At 37.0% G+C, this 17,630-nt stretch overlaps 2 protein-coding genes across 12 annotated transcripts in view; one reads left to right on the top strand and one right to left on the bottom strand.

The window, feature by feature from the left end:
• The window catches only part of METTL4 (methyltransferase 4, N6-adenosine), a 315,176-nt gene extending 299,875 nt beyond the window's left edge, over positions 1 to 15,301 (bottom strand). For 2 of the 11 annotated variants that reach the window (XR_009222413.1, XM_058556867.1), the window contains exons 1-4: positions 13,667 to 14,943; positions 13,000 to 13,399; positions 11,005 to 11,067; positions 636 to 1,002 (exon numbers count right to left, since the gene is read on the bottom strand). Coding sequence is in view for 10 of the 11 variants with exons in the window: in XM_058556867.1 (XP_058412850.1) it covers positions 636 to 1,002; positions 11,005 to 11,067; positions 13,000 to 13,392 (823 nt within the window). In the remaining variant the exon portion in view is untranslated. Of the gene's footprint in view, positions 1 to 635; positions 1,003 to 11,004; positions 11,068 to 12,999; positions 13,400 to 13,666; positions 14,944 to 14,967; positions 15,187 to 15,225 lie in introns of those variants that run through there. The other 9 variants (XM_058556870.1, XM_058556871.1, XM_058556863.1 and 6 more) reach the window with 8 other exon arrangements.
• A 107-nt stretch (positions 15,302 to 15,408) lies between these two features.
• The window catches only part of NDC80 (NDC80 kinetochore complex component), a 46,859-nt gene continuing 44,637 nt past the window's right edge, over positions 15,409 to 17,630 (top strand). The window contains exons 1-2 of the mRNA XM_058556861.1: positions 15,409 to 15,515; positions 16,836 to 16,951. Coding sequence (XP_058412844.1) covers positions 16,845 to 16,951 — 107 coding nt within the window. The 5' untranslated portion in view covers positions 15,409 to 15,515; positions 16,836 to 16,844. The remainder of the gene's footprint in view (positions 15,516 to 16,835; positions 16,952 to 17,630) is intronic.

Raw genomic sequence — 17,630 nt, forward strand, 5'->3', positions numbered from 1 at the left:
ATTAAAAGTCAGTACCTAAAATTGAATTTAAAGGAAAAATTAGGGGCCGGCACAGTGGTTAAGCGCGCGCCCTTTGCTTCGGCGGCCCAGGGTTCACAGGTTCGGATCCCAGGCACACACCGATGCACCACTTGTCAAGCCATGCTGTGGCAGCACGCCATATAAAGTAGAGGAAGATGGGCACAGATGTTAGCTCAGGGCCAATCTTCCTCAGCAAAAAAAAAAAAAGAGGAGGATTGGCATTGGATGTTAGCTCAGGGCTGATCTTCCTCACAAAAAAAAAGAAAAAAGAAAAGAAAAATTACACTGGGGCTGGCGCAGTGGCATAGTGGTTAAGTTCGTGCATTCCACTTCAGTGGCCCAGGGTTCGCAGGTTCAGATGCTGGGCGTGGACCTACACACTGCTTGTCAAGCCGTGCTGTGGTGGTGTCCCACATACAAAACAGAGGAAGACTGGCACAGATGTTAGCTCAGGGCCAATCTCCCTCACCAAAAAAAAAGAAAAATTACACTGAGAAAATTGTTTGCTGTATCCTCATAAATGTTGACCCTCATTTAACATTCAGATTAGCTCTTGACTTTTGAGGCCACAGAAAAATTATCTTTTTCTAATAATAAACATAAAAATTACTTACAGTTCAGAAGTGGGTGCATATAAGAAATGTCAGACCAAAGAAAACTGCTTTTTGGTGGCAGCAGGTATTTCTGTCCCATTAAAGTAATCATTTTTGTAAAGCTAGAGTTGTTTTCAACAACTCGTGAAAATAAATCCTGCTCTGTAACCATATCATCTTCCATCAATTGCAACGTCTGAAGTTCTATTTCCTTCAGGGAGGGCAAATGCTTTGCCATTTCACATAATTCTGACAAATTGCAAGTATCAAGTGGTAAAGTAATGCGCTCACTACACTTGTCCTGTTTTTCAGGAAGTGGATGAAGAAAGCCACTTTTAAGACCTTCTTGGATTAACTGTGAAGAACCATCCAAAATGATCCCCCTGATCTGTAAGAAAAAAATTTTTAAGTGCATTAAAAGGTCACTGACATTAAAACAATCTTCTAAATTGTTCTGAATATCTATACTTTGAATATCTGAATTTATGGATTGAAATCAACATTCTCATTGCTTACAGTAAAACAATTCTACACTACAATGAACAGATAAGAATGTGTGAGTATGCCTTTGAACTGCTGTTTCCTAATTGTAGAATGAAACAAATCTCACAAATTCACTTACAATTAAATAACCAAACAATTTATATAAGAAAATATATCCTTAAAAATTTATAAAATAAATTTTATAAAATTTGATAACACAAATGTTTCTAGAAGAAAAGAGAATTTCTAATCTATAAAGAGAATTAAGTTTAAATCACAACATTTAATCTTAAATTTTTCTAGGGATCTAATTTTAAAATGAACATATGCTTGGGGCCGGCCCAGTGGGGCAAGCGGTTAAGTGCGCACGCTTCGCTGCAGCAGCCCGGGGTTCGCAGGTTTGGATCCCGGGCGCGCACCGATGCACTGCTTGTTAAGCCGTGCTGTGGCGGCGTCCCATATAAAGTAGAGGAAGATGGCCATGGATGTTAGCTCAAGGCCAATCTTCCTCAAGAAAAAAGGGAAGGATCGGCATCAGATGTTAGCTCAGGGCTAGTCTTTCTCACAAAAAAAAAAAAAAAAAATATCCTTGATTTAATAAAATAGTGCTTGAATTGTAAAGAAAGAAAAAAGTAATTGTTAAATGAACATATAAACAAAGTTCTGCAAAAATACAACTACAATAATTATAAAATTAAAAGCCAAGTTCAGCTTCTGTACAAGATGGAATACCAGAGATCAGATTAATCTTTCAGATTACTTTCTTAAAGCGTACAAAATGTAATTTTTAAAAAAGAGTTTTAGACCTTGGTTGGATTTCAAGTAGTGCAGAACAGTGGTCCCTAAAAAAAGAGAAACAAATGCTTGCTCCAGCTTACCGCCTTGAGAAAGTTTCCAGGCAGGAGCGCAAGGAAGTGACCCATTCAGAGTCCAACAGTTTCTCTGAGCTGAGGAGATGGAGCCGGAAAGTCTAGAGAAGGTAGCTAGAGTTTGCAGGGCATGATACCAGAGAGAAGAGAGCTGTGTAGAGACAAAGCTCCTAAGAGCTGCAGATCTACTCAAGTCTCCAGCTGAGTGGTGATCAGCACACACATGTGATGAAACTACCCAAGATCAGGGAAAGAAAGAGATGAAAAGATCAGAGGGTACAATTTGCAGAGCTCACACAGGGCTGGGAATACTTAGTGCTCCCACCAGCCAGAATGGAAAATCTCATAACTTACAGGGCATCAGGTAGAGTACTTGGAAGGGTATTGCCTCAGTAGTGGTGGAAGAAAATAGCTCTAGACTAAAGTCTGCTCTGGTCCAAACTAAAAAAGCTTAAAGAAAGTCTCAAAACTTTAAAGGAAGTCTCAAAAGGATCAACCAGTTTCAAGTTAACTTTGTCCAAGAACAAAGCTCAAGAATATTTACAGGAATATAAATATATCTAGTACCTACAAAACTAAAATTAAAATGTCTTACAAAAAATAAAAAATTACCAGGAATATAAAGAAGCAGGAAAATGCAACACAATATAACAGGGAAAAATCACTCAATAGAAACACACAGGAATGACACAATTAGTAGAAAAAGTTGGATAGGTTTACTCACAGCCCATTTTAAAAGATTAGGGAAAAAAAGTAGAAAAGGATATTAAGGCACTTATTATAACCATATTCATATGTTAAAAAATGTAAAGAAAAAAACAAGCATGTTAAGAAGAGACATAGAAACCATAAAAAAGACCAAATCAAGATTTTAGAGATGAAAACTACAATGCAGAAATGAAAAATACATTAGATTGGATTAACAGCAGACACCGAAGAAGAAAAGATTAGTGCACTTGAGAACAATGCAATAAAAGTGTCCAAAACGAAGGTGAAAGAAAAAATATTTGAGGAGGCAATGGCCGAAAACTTCCAAATTTGCTGAAGACTACAAATTCACAGATCCAAGCTCAACAAACAGAAGAGGAGGAGAAAACTACATTAAGGAACATCATAACCAAATTGCTGAAAATGAATGAGAAAGAGACAATGTTCAAAGCAGCCACAGACTTCCACTTCCAAACAAGATGGAATAAAAGGAACAACAGCTTTCAAGACACTGGACATCTAGCAAGAAAGGACAGTGACAGAAATCAGGTAAGCCCTGACTGCCCCAGCTAACTGCCTGGAGAGTTTCCAGGCCACAGGAAAGAAGAATCTGGGCAGAGCCTGGAAGAAATCCAGAGTTGAGGAGACAAAGCTGAGAATATGAGGAGGCCAAGACAGAGTTTACAGGACAGAGTACCAGAGAGGAAACAGCTACACAAAGAGAGAACCCTGTAGATCTGCAGGTAGTCACACCGGAGAAACTCCCCTAAGTACTGATCTGCTCAAGTGTATGAGGGAACTAACCAAGGCCAGAAAAAGGGGTTCAGCCAAAAGGACTAGAAGAATCAGTGCCTGGAGCTCCCACACGGCCAAGAATAATGCCTGTTTCCAACACTCAGATGGAAAATCTCATGATTCACAGGGCAATTAGGAGACAATTCACCATGGGTCTCTGTGTAAGCAGAGGCACTGACAGTTTTTGATCTGGAATAAATTTTCAAGGATATTTGTACAGCATAGAGGAAGGAGATTGCATCTCCTTCCAAGGCAGAGGGCAGATTTGTTTGCTGTCCAGGTTAATAAAGGCTCCCTCTAGAGCAAAAGGTTGGACAGGTTTGTTTGCAACCCATTTAAAAGATTGGGGTTCCCAAAGCTTGGGATTCTTTAGCTATATCTACTGCATGTACAGCATCCAATGAAGCTGCTTGGCATCATCCATGTGGGACCTGAGGTACATGCTTCCTGCTATGCTGGGAGCAATAAAATCCTTATTTTAACAAAATCTTAGATCCAAACCTATTTTAATAAAATCTTAGGTCTAAACATGCTAACTTGTTAGCTTCCAAATAGGGTAAAATCTCAGACCTGTCACAGTTCATGACAGGGATACTGGGTAGATCAGACAGATCTTGCATCAGTAAAAGGGAATAATTAGCCTTTGACTAAACACCACTCTAAACTCACCTAAAAAAATCTACTCAGCAATTGACAGACCATTTAAACCCAAAATCTCTAAACATAGAGAAGTTCTGAATAACACTGTCAACCAACTGGATCGAACTAACAGTCATAGAACACTGCATCCAACAACTATAAAATATATATTTGAAAAGAATACATAAAAATAGCACATGATATAGTCACAAAGATAACTCATATGCTGGACCATAAAATAAGGCTCAAAACATTTAAAACGATATAGACATTATCCGCGTATATTCTTATACCCCAACGGATTTAAGTTAGAAATCAATAACAAGAAGATACACAGATAAACCTCAAATATCTGGGAATGAAATAGCACACTTCTAAATAATTCATATAGGTCAAAGATGAAATCACAAGGAAAATTAGAAAATATTTTGAATTGAATAAAAGTAAAAATACAAAATATCAAAATATGTGGAATGCAACTAAAGCAGTGATTCTAGGAGAAACTTACAGCCTTAAGTGCTTATATTTGAAAAGAAAAAGATCTAAATTCACTGACCTAAGGTTCCACTTTAAGAAGTTAGCAAAGTAAACCAATAGGAAGATAATAATAATCAAGAGCAGATATCAACAAAATACAAGAGAGATAGTAAAGAAAATTAACTAAGTTAACAGCTGGTTCTTTGAATATACTTGATATCAAATCATGTATCTGAAGGGATTGATATCCAGAATATATAAAGGACTCCTAAAACTCAAAAACAAACTCAATTTAAAAATGAGCAAAGGACCATTAACAGACATTTCTCTAAAGAAGATATACAAATGACCAACAGCACAGAAAAAGATGCTCAACATTACAAACCATTAGGGAAATGCAAATCACTACCACAATGAGATACCGTTCACACCCATTAGGAAGGCTATTAAAAACAAAAAAGAAAGAAAAAGAAAATAACAAGTATTGGAGAGGATATGGAGAAATTGGAACCCTTGCACATGGCTGGTGGGAAGGTAAAATGATACAGCCACTATGGAAGACAATATGGTGGTTTGTCAAAAAATTAGAAATAGAATTATCATATGATCCAACAATTTCACTTCTGGGTATATTCTCAAAAGAAGTGAAAGCAGGGACTCGAACTGCTATTTGTACACTCGTGTTTATGGCAGCATTATTCCCAATAGCCAAAAGGTGGAAACAACCCAAATGTCCATGAATAAACGAAGAGATAAACAAAATGTGGTATTTACATACTACAATTGAATATTATTCAGCCTTCAAAAGGAATAAAAATCTGATACATGCTACAACATGGATGAACCATGAAAACATTACACTAAGTGAAAGGAGCCAGACACAAAAGGACAAGTATTATATGATTCTAATCATAGAATATATAAGGTACCTAAAATAGGCAAATTCATTAAGACAGAAAGTAGAATAGTGGTCACCAGGGGCTGAGGGAAGGAGAGGTGGGGAGTCATTGTTTAATGGGTAGAATTTGAGTTTGGGATGACGGAAAAGTTCTGGAGATGAACAACGGTGATGCTTGTATAACAAAGTGAATGTACTTAGTGCCACTGAATTGTACACCTAAAATGGTTAAAGTGGTAAATTTTATGATATGCATATTTTGCCACAATAAAAAATAAAATCCAGGGGCCGGCCCGGTGGCGCAAGCGGTTAAGTGCGCGTGCTCCGCTGCGGCGGCCCGGGGTTCGCTGGTTCGGATCCCGGGCGCGCACCAAAGTACTGCTTGGTAAGCCATGCTGTGGCGGCGTCCCATATAAAGTGGAGGAAGATAGGCACCGATGTTAGCCCAGGGCCAGTCTTCCTCAGCAAAAAAAGAGGAGGATTGGCGGATGTTAGCTCAGGGCTGATCTCCTCACAAAAAAATAAATAAATAAATAAAATAAATAAAATCCAGCAGAAAATTTGGAAAATAATACACCATGATCATTTGGAATATATACTACAAATGCAAGGATGGTTACATATGAGGAAAAATCAAAGGAAAATATTAGGAGAAAAACCATCTATTCAATCTCCATAGATGCTTAAAAAACATTTGATACAATTCAATAACTGTTTGATAAAAACACTCAATAAATAAGAATAGATGGAAACTGCCTTAACATGTTATTTCTAACTCAGCCCAAAACCCAGTATTATGTTTAATGAAGAAATCATCCCCACTAAGCCAGGAACAACACAAGGATAGATAATCTTACAAATATTATTTAATATTGTACTGTATTTCCAGCCTATACAATTAGAGAAGAGAAATAAATTAGAGATATAATAATTGGAAAGGTGTAAGTAAAACTATTAATATTTGCAGGAGTTATAAGTATTACTAGGAAAATCCAAGAGATTCAAAAAAAACTACTGCAACTTAACAAGAAATTTGCAAGACCTTTACAAAGAAAATTTTACAGAATGACAACACAAATTTAAACAAATGGAAAGACATTTATGTTTTGGGGAAGAATCATTAATATCTTAAAGATGTCAATAATCCCTTAATTTAATTTATAAGTTTAGCTTGATGCCATAAAATTTCAATAGGTTTTCTTCTAACTAGATATTAAAATTGATCCTAAAATTCATATAGGAAAATAAACAAACAAAAAAACAGGAAAACTCTGTAAAAGAGGAGCAATGAGGAGAGAATGGGAGGGGAGAGGGATGAGTACTCCCAAATATCAAAACATATTCATATTATAAAATCTCAAAAGAGACTGGCAAATAAATAGACAAATAAATTTAAATTAAATAAGACTTAAAGTCCAGAAATAAACTCAACTACATATGTGAATTTAGTATATCTAGCATCTCAAATCAGCAGGGAAAAACTTGATAAATGATAGCAGAATAAATGGGTAGTCATTCAGAAAAAAAAAAAAAGTTGGATCCATACTTCACACTTTATACCAGAACGAAATCTAAACAGATCAAGTATACAAATGTGAAAACCATAAATGTTCTAGAAGAAAACATGGGAAAATTCTTTTAAACCCTTGAAGATGGAATACCTTTCTAATTACAACTCGAAAATCCAGAAGCCATGAAAGAAAAAGATGAATAAATTCAACTAAATAAAAATATAATATTCTGTGTGTGGCAAAAAAACATCATAATTAAAATTAAAAAGCCAAGGGGCCGGGCCAATGGCAAAGTGGTTAAGTTCACGCACTCTGCTTCAGTGGCCCAGAGAGTACAGACCTACATATCACTCATCAAGCCATACTGTAGCGGCATCCCACATACAAAACAGAGGAAGACTGGCACAGATGTTAGCTCAGAGACAATCTTCCTCACAAAAATAAATTAATTTAATTAAAACGACAAATTGGTAAAAATATATTTGCAATTTATATCATAGACAAAGAGCCAGTTTCCCTAACATATAAAGACCTCCTATAAATTAATAAAAAGGAAAACTCAATTTTAAGTATGCAAAAGAAACAAACAGTTCACATAAAAAGAAATACAAATGGTTATTAAACATATTAAAAATGCTTAACTACACTCATAATAAGAGAAATGCAAATTAAAACCGTACTGAAATACTACTTTTTACCTATCAGATTAGCAAAGATCAAAAACAATGGTAACACACTATGACAGTAAGGATGTGGGAAAACAGGCAAAATTACACATTTCTTGTGTGCTAATAAGATGATACAACCTCTATAGCAGCAATTTGGCAAAATCTATCATCATTTTCAAACCCTCTAACCCAGGAATTCAACTTTTTGAAATTTATCCTGCAGATACACACATACGTGTGGAAAATGGCATGGGTATAATATATCTAAATGTCAGCAATTAAAAACTAAATAAATAAAAGTATGAAAGACAATGAGATATAAAACAATTTGTAAAGTATGTTTCAGTGAAGGGAAAAAAGCCAGGTGCAAAAGTGTGTGAAGTATACTACCATCTAAATAAAAACAGGAAGGGGAATACATGTACATACTGTCTTTCATATAGGAACACCACCACTGGACAGATACACTGAGAGGAGGAAGCAGGTGACTGAGGGTGAGGGATTAGAGGAAGACTTTTCACTGTATACTGTTTGTACATTTTAAACTTTACCATATGAATGTATTCCCTATCCAAAAATAAATAAGATTAATATTAAATAAACTGAATAAAACGCAAATCTGATCATGTCATCTGTTTTCAGAAGCTTCCCAATACCCTTAGAATTAAGTCTAAATGTCTTAAAATGAAACCTTACATGATCTGCTACTTCTTATCTCCCCAGTTTCACTTCTAACCACTCTCTCCTTCATATTCCACAGTCCAGCCATCCTGAATCTTTTTCATTTCCTTGAAAAAGTCTTATTCCACCTTGTTTCTGAACTATTAGCAAATGCTATTATTCTCTAAGCCTAGAATACTCTTCATCACCCTCTTTATATGATTAATACCTACTTGTAAGGACTCAGCTTAAACAAAATCACCGCCTCCATAAAGCTTTCCTTGAGACCCCATCCCCAAGTTTGGGTTCGACATCCATCCTAGGCGCCCTCATAGTATCCCAGAATTCTCCTATGATAGTGCTTTTTATACTATACAGTAGTTTAGTTTAATTGCGTCCCTCAGGAACATAAGAAGTTCTGAGATAGAAGGACTGTATCTGTGAACCTCTCCTGAAGTCCTAGGGCTGACATGGTATCTCGTATACAGTTGGCAACAATGAATATTTGTAAGTAAATTGAATTGATTTAGGGCCGGCCCTGTGGCTTAGCGGTTGGGTGCGCGCGCTCCGCTGCCGGCGGCCCAGGTTCGGATCCTGGGTGCGCACCGATGCACCGCTTCTCCGGCCATGCTGAGGCCGCGTCCCACATACAGTGACTAGAGGGATGTGCAGCTATGACATACAACTATCTACTGGGGATTTGGGGGAAAAATAAATAAAAGAAATTTTTTTAAAAATTGAATTAATTAATGAGTGAGTGAATGGATAAATGTACAAATGAACAAGTGAACTAGAAAAGAAGGAAGGGAGGGGTACAGGTAGACAGATTCAGAAAATAATAAGGCAAGCTCTACTCCAGGCTTTTCCTTAATATATGTTTTTAAAGTCACCTACATAGCTTGGCTATTAACAGTCCTAGTACCAACCTTTTTAAAAGTTCATCCCTGAATGCTACAGCAAATAGATTCTAATTTCTATAAAATTGTTAATTGATAATAAAATGGCCATATACCATCTTTATTCAAACTTATTACCAAAGCTAAAAAAGCTCTAAATTAGATTTTGCAAATATTCTGTTCTATGACTTTTTAAGAGTTTAATTCCATTCTGCGGCACACATTTCATAATTTATAATTATCATTAACAATCACAAGTATTTAGCAGTCTGAATATACATAAATTCACGAAATTCTATTCTCTAATTTAACCTCTTAAAGTAAATTATTAATCTTTCTTATATGATATCAGACTCCGTATTTTTGCATATTTCTGCAATTTAATCTTGGAAGTGGCATTCCCAGGCAACAGGCACATTAATAAAATAGAGTAGACTTTTGGTATTGAAGGATATAGCATTTATGTATTCAGCTATCTTCAATATATTTAAAATCCAATGTATTAATGAAAACTACAATGAGATACCACTCCAGCCCCATTAGGATGGCTATTATAAATATTTTTAAAAAACAGAAAATAACAAGTATTGATGAGAGTGTGCAGAAATTGGAACCCATGTGCGTTGCTGGTGGGAATGTAAAATGGTGCGACTGCTGTGGAAAACAAGTTTGGCAGTTCGTCAAAAAGTTATACATAAAGTTACCGTATGATCCAGCAATTCCACAACTGGGTATATACCCAAAAGAATTGAAAGCAGAGACTCAGATAGTGTACACCAACATTCATAGCAACATTATTCACAATGGCCAAAAGGTGGAAAGAATTCAAATGTCCTTGAACAAGTGAATGGATAAACAAAATGTGGTCAAAGAAATATTATTCAACCTTAAAAACAAATGAAATTCTGATGCATGGGTAAACCTTGAAGACATTGAGGTATGTTCAGTGAAATAAATTAGATACAAAAGGATAAATATTGCATGATTCCACTTATATGAGATACCTAAAATAGGCAAACTCATAAAGACAGAAAGTAGAATAGAAGTTGCCAGGGGCTTGGGGAAGAGGGAAATGGGGAGTTATTGTTTAATGGGTACAGATTCTATTTGGGATGGTGAAAAAGTTCTGGAGATGGATAGTGGTGATGATGGCACAATACTGTGAATGTACTTAATGCCACTGAATTATACACATTAAAATGTTAAGTTTTATGTCATGTATATTTTACCACAAAAAAGAGAAAGAAAGAAATCTAATGTCCTACCATCACATTAATTCAACATGTCTAAACATGTCTACTTATTATCATCCCTCCTAAGCTGAATGCCAACCCCAATTTTCCCATATCAAAGGTGTTACTTAGAGTGTTAAGCTTAAAATCTGTGTACCCCTTGTTTCCTCTCATTTCTTTAACGCCTAGATCTCACTTATCTCTACGTTCTAGAAATACATCCTTCACGTTATTCATGCTTTCTTCTGCCACTATCTTAGCAAGTTGTTTTATCTATGGGCAATAGACTTTAAAACTTACAAAATTTCTAAACTTAACAAGGATAGCATAAATTTACTTATGTTAAATATGTAAAATATAAGTATACGAAGTTTTAATAAAAACTGGTTTGAACTGTTCATTACTATAAAAGTAACAATAAATCACTCCATTACTAAATTCTAACCTTGATCAAAATAATTGCTTAATTTTTAAGAACATCCTTATTTATACTGGCCATTCACACTACTTCACATTAATCTTCCAATGTCATCAATGAACATTTTACACCTTACCTTTGTATGGTATTCCATAGCATCCAATTCACCTTGATTGAAAACAACACATCTTTTACGCTTCTAAAGAATAAATTACACGGAGAAAATTATGTTGCCATCTATCACAATATTGATATTTTGAAATATATTAGTATTTCGTTTTTCTTTATCACATTTTCCATATTGTATATCTCAGTCTTTAAGAGGTGATAATTGACTATTGAGGTCAAAATCAGGAAAGGGTATGGACTCAAATATTAATAATTCTCAAATAATTATTATTTTTTTATTATTATTATTATTACCACAAACTTAATGAGTGATAAAAAGTCGTCTCAGCCTTATCTGCTATTAATAAGAACTAGTACCATATGATAAAATGCAGCACTGACATCCATGGAACACAAGGAAACTGACACTGTATACTAAACAGTTATTAGCGTTATGTATCAGTTGATATATATGGTATAATTATTCTCGACTTTCTTCAATTCTAAGGAAAGGAACTATCCACATGCTATCAACAAAAAAAAAAATCCCAAGGTACTTTGAATAGCTCTAGGATTGATCCGAGGTACAAATCAGATACATTAACACTGTTCTATATCTATTACTCCGAAGAAAAGAACATGCAAGAGAGCGTAAAACAGAGCAGAGACTTTGCACTTTTTATTGCTGAAACCCCAGTGCTTACATGGTGGCAAACTCCTAGCAGGCTAACAATAAATGCTTGTTGGCTGAATAAATAAATGGACTTAAGGTTAAGCAAATTGTACGATTTGCTTTAGCATATCAGAAATAAGGCAAGCTTTGTCAAGATAACATTCCTTACATATGCTCATATATTTTCCACATTAAAATGAGAAATTGACCAAACATAAGAGTCTAAACATTAAAAGACGTCCCAACTAAGTAAACTGCACAGTCTTTTACAAATGCTTGCTACTATTTGTCTGAATTAGTAATAGTAATGATAAATTATCTATATACCATTTTACTGAGATCTCAGAAACACTATATATTTTCTTTTCTATGCCTCACGCATAGCAGATGATATTTGTTGAAAAGATACAAGAAATCACAAGAATATTAAAAGTTCTACTTCAGGTATCTCTAACAATGTAATAAATTATCTCTATTACTTTCCTTATTCTAATTGTCAACAGGCTTTCTTATTTAATATCTTTATTCCTCACTCAATTATAAGATCCATGAGGGCAGGGACTGTGTTTATCTTGTTTTATCCCCATGTGTACAACAGCACAAAGAAAGATCTCAAACGTTTGCTGGGTGAGTAATGAATGTTATTCCTATCTCTGAGAATGTTATTCCTATTCCTATTAACAAAGAAAACGTTAATATAATCTATCTTAAATGAACTTTGTATAATCACCTCTGAACTCTTCAAAGACATAAAAAGTATTAAAGCATAATTAATTTGATCCTGTATGGCATTCTCGAAATATTACTAAAAGATTGCACCAGTGCATATACAAACATATATACTTCAAGAACATATACATTTTCCATAGGAGCTTTCTACTTTTATCACTAGAAACTTTTCAAAAACATCACCCTTCTTCCAAACTTTTATTACATCACCTTATCCCCAAGAGATAGGTCTCTAAAAATCTCCCAAAAATCTATACACTGCTTTAGAATTTTGCAGAGAAAGAAGCATGTTTTTGAACAAAAATAGGTGTAAAAACATGCAATTAATACAAACCTAAGAAGAAAGGGTTATTTTGTTGTTTAGTTTTGTCTGTTTGCTTAATTTACAGAGCATTCACTTATGAGCCAAATTTGCTTACTTTTGAAATAACCAAATTTGGTCTTCTAAGAATAGTAGAATGTTCGGAAAGAGTTAAAAATTACACTGAATATGCTAAAGCCTTCTTATGCTTTACTGATTATTCTTTATATTTAGTAAATCACAAGATATTTGAGATATTGGAATAATAAATTTCTTTTGTGTGTTCTGTAGAAAAATAAAAATTTCTTAGAAGTTTCTACCTTTCCAATAATAGAAATGAAGTTTTCTTTTTTAACATCATTCATCAGATCTTCCTTTTCATTCTTTTGTTGACATTCTTTGTGAATAGCTGAAGTTATATAAGGTTTGGTGACATCAAATAGTTCAGATCGAAAAACATATTTTTGTATGAACATTTCACAATTTCCTCCATGATCACTGTCTGGCTTAGTGGTAGAGTCAGAAGCAACAAATGTAGCAGGGGCTCCAAAAGAGGACATAGAATCCATTTGAAGAGAATTAAAGCAGACAGAAGTGGACTCATTTTTACTGCAACATGCTTCATGTTGTTGGTGAAGTTGATAGTTTATCTTGTTAATGAAAGAAAGATGATCCAGTAACCATCCTGGTGACAGCTGGTGCACCACAGACATTCTCTTCCTTAAAAAAAAAAAAACTCTGGGAATTAGGGACTAGAAGTAAAACCCAACTTTCCATATTATGTTCTTAAATGTCCTCTATTTCAATGAAAATATATTTCATATACACAAGTATACGTGATGTACATGTATATAAACTTGACATGGGAACAGAAGAGAATTTAACATTCATGATACGTTAAGGAAAATTGCATTGTTTTCATATAAACTTTTAATTTCGGGTCATAATTCAAAATTTTCAACCAAGTTGGCAAAAGAGGGTTAAAACCTGATCTTATTTCTGGAATCCCAATTTGGTCCTCCTATCTTCCTGGGCCCTCCACAAAACCTCCTGCTTCATTCTTGGATGTAGCCACTAGGTCCACATCCTCCTAGTCAGGAAGTCATTGAATCCTTAAAGGATGAGAATGTCCTGTCAAAGCAAAGAATACCATATTACCTATGTGAAGTCACCCTTTTTAATGAGATAAAGCTAGAGAGGGTCACAGATTTTCAAGAGTTGTTAGCAGGCCGGCTGTTCTTTTTTCAAGCTACATTTACCACAGTAAGTCAGCCCATTCTCCAGTATCATTGCCCTACTTAACCTCTGCTACCAACGGAGCGCAAAAAGGGTAAAAAGAAAGATTGGTCTAGGCAGAGCAAAATGCAATTTTAAGAGCACATCAGAAGCATTCAACTCTAGCAAAATTGCAGAGTCCAAATCTCTAACTGGTTGTGAGCGGTTCTCCTCCAGCAACTAGATTTTTCATAACTTTCTTATCTTTTTTCAAAAGACGGCTTTCAGTTCTGGATATTGCTTACTAAATCTAGTGTAGTGGAGAACTTGAGAGCACAACAGAGGAAGACATATATAAGTGGTTAATAGCACAATTAATAAAGGCAGCATTTAGATTCAAACTTCTAACTCCATGTATTAGCAATATGACCATGGACAAGTTATTTGATTTCACTGAGCCTCAATTTCATCATTTTTTATGTCATCTTAGAGGGCAGTTTAGAGAATTAAATGAGATAATCTACATGAAGTGCTGTACACAGTGCCTGACACACAGCAACTGCTCAAATAAATGCTACAGGTGGTGGTAATTCCCATATTGGTCCTCCCTTCAGTCACCACTTGTGAGGAGGTCCTGTAATTAGTAAAAAATAGAAATTTAGACGAGAAGACTGAAACTCAGGAAAGGTGACGTGTCCAAAATTACAATTCTGTTAACGGCACAACTGCCACAAGAACCAGGTACCCAGACTCGGGCTCTGAGCTCTTCTCCCACCTCGACCGCTCTCCAGCTACCGGGCAGTTCTGGCCTCCGAGTTCAAACTCAAGGAAGCGGCGAAGTCCTATTTTAGTAAAGTAAACCACTGTGCTTAGCGCGCCTCTCACTAACTCGCTCCTACTTCTCTGCTCCACACCCACCTCACCCCCACCCACTTGGATTCCACCTAACTTCTCGCAGGCCACCACTAGAGGACCGTGAAACCCTAGCCAGCAAATTCCGAGCCCGAAGGCTAGCGGCGGCCACCCCGGCGCGATCCTCGAAGCCGACCGCAGCCACAGTCACTATCTCCTACCGCACCGCGTCCCTCGTCAGAAAAGCGCATGCTGCCTTCCCAGGCTTGCATCACGAAAACAAGCACCCATCTAAAGAGTGGTCATGCAAGACGCCTCTTTCAGGTCAAACGAAAAAAATTTCTCCTTTTCTAAGAGTCAACGGGCGCGGCCATGTTGCTGTACGGAAAAAGCGTTTCCAGAGGGACCTGGAGCGCTGTGCCCGCTGCTCAGCGACGTAGAGTGCTCAGGTTTTCAGAGATAACTTTTAAAGGTCTTACCAGACTTCGTAGGGGACGCTTACATCGACCAGGAGACGCCAGCGTGCCGGGGAAGGAGGCGGGGCGCGACCAATACGCAGAGTTCCCGCGACGAGAAGCGGCGCATAAGAGTTGCGCACGCGCGCGCACGTGCGTGATGACGTCAGCGCTGGCGGAGATTTTAAAATTCGAACGGCGCGGGCGGGTGGAGAAAGGAGTTGGTGTTTTGGCGGCTGCTGTCTTGTCCCGCGGGCAGTTGTACGGTTTACAGAAATTCGGTCCCTGGGTCGTGTCAGGAAGCTGGAAGAAAGGTGACTAATGACTTTGGGTTAATTTTGTTCCGGCAGAACTGTTCTGGAGAGAGAACGCGTTGGCGCCGGCAACTTAAATTTAGAGGCCCTGAGGGACGACGTTTTATTGTCCGCTGTTGTGAGAGGCCTCTGGGCCCAATCTAGGCGAGACGCTAGTTCCCTGGAGTTCAGTGAATTTCTGCTGACAGTGATTTCCCAAAGGAGAAGGAGAGGGCCTAGAGGGGGATACTGGTGGGGAGAAGAGAGGCTGGAGAGAGGAAAGGGGGAAGAATTGATGGGAGCAGGGAGAGGAATGACAAGGTGAGGAACCGTTTGGTGTGTTGCGTTTGAGATGCTAATGTAACATCCTAGTGGCCGTGTAAGGAGTACATCTGGAAGTGTTAATCTTATATTTTAAGTGGAGATTCGGAGTGGACATATAGGTGAGAGTGGAAAAGTTGGATAGATGCAGAAGTGAGTATTGAAGGAGAAGAAATAGGTGGCCAAACCAAGAAGGAAAGAGTGTAATAAGTTTAAAAGACAAAGGAGGGACGGGGAAGGAAAAGGATAACCACAAATGTCCACTTGTCCTGGAAGCCAGGGCGGGACCAGAAAAAGCTAGGTGTTTAGTGTCTAATGCTGCAGAGGTGAGATAGGATCAAAAGATTTGTCAATCATGAGTATCCTAGGACGTAATGGTTTCAGTAGATGTGAAGAGAATGAGATGTGAATGTGGTCTGAGAAAGTGGAAGCAGTCTGTAGACCATTTTGTGGACTAGATGATTTATCTTTGTTGAAAGGGAGATTAAAGCAAGAGGGGCAGGAATTGAAGAATATAAATGGGAAATAATGGGTCAAGGACAGAGTAAGAGAAGTGAACATTAGGAAAAGAAAACTGAATTGCTCTATTCTCTGAGACCAAAGAAAAGAAAAGATCTTGAGGTAGTTCTTGTCAGGTAGCCTCCGACTTCCCAGTGAAATAGGCACAGCCCACAGCAGTGATGTAGTCTGGTTTAGAATTCAGGGCTTTAACTACCGTAGATACCCTGTGAAGGCAGGAATCATACTTTACTCATCTCTGTATCATTTGCATTGCCTTGCACACAGTAGGCATTTAGTGAGTGTTTATATGTGTGGAATATTTTTAAATGAAGTTAAATAGATATTCCCTGCAAATGAGGACTTCACCGTCATGAACAAGTAAAGGTAGCCCAGGCAAGATTATCTTGAAGAAACAATGAAACTTGGCTGCCTTTGTTTTTGAGGATCAAGATAATAGTTGGTGCTTAATGTATCATCTTTGTCTGGAAAGATTTTTTAATACTGAATTCATGAATGCAGATCATAAGCATGAAGCGCAGTTCAGTTTCCACTGGTGGTGCTGGCCGCCTCTCTATGCAGGATTTAAGATCCCAGGACTTCAGTAAACAAGGCCTCGGGCTCCATACCCCTCAAACGTAAGTACCTCATGCCTTATCGTCTTGGGCAAAGAAATCTGTAAAGGGGTTAATACAAAGATGTGGTATGAGTGATGTCATGATGAGTCTTGTCTGTTCCCAGTGCTACCTAATTTGGGATCAATGAAGGCTAAAAGTAGGCATGTTACTAGGTGTTGTGTTTTATCTCATTTGTTCCTTAAATTCTCAAAGCCACGTCCTTTGCCAGGCCACCCCTAAAAGGACTGTTAATTCCCCTGCGGCATTTTTTCTTTCTCACTTTCCTCCTTTTTAATTTTTATTCATTCTCATAACAGAGCTGCTTGTTTGAGCAGGCTCTGTGCTATAACTTTCAGTTTACTGAGGTATATCCAAGTAACAAAGTTCTCATTCGAGGGTATTATTGGCTCTACTGATAAGCTGCAGTTTAGTAGCAGCCTACAGAACACCAAACTATTTCCTCAAGTTTCGCTAGAAAAAGATGTCCAAGAGAACTTGCTATCATAAACTAGTTTTTCCCTAAGAGTGATTGTCTTCCAATTAAGAGAAGGCCATTTGTAAGCCACTGTAGGTCTGTATCAATCCTTCTCTGATACCAAGGATTTGCTAACTATTCTTAACTTACTTAGGTTTACATAGTATGAGCCTCTGCTACTTTTAGAAAATTAAAATATTTATGTATTTTTTCTTCTGAAATCAG

The sequence above is a fragment of the Diceros bicornis genome, chromosome 16 (genome assembly GCF_020826845.1).
Source record: "Diceros bicornis minor isolate mBicDic1 chromosome 16, mDicBic1.mat.cur, whole genome shotgun sequence".
In the NCBI taxonomy this organism is placed as follows: domain Eukaryota; kingdom Metazoa; phylum Chordata; class Mammalia; order Perissodactyla; family Rhinocerotidae; genus Diceros; species Diceros bicornis.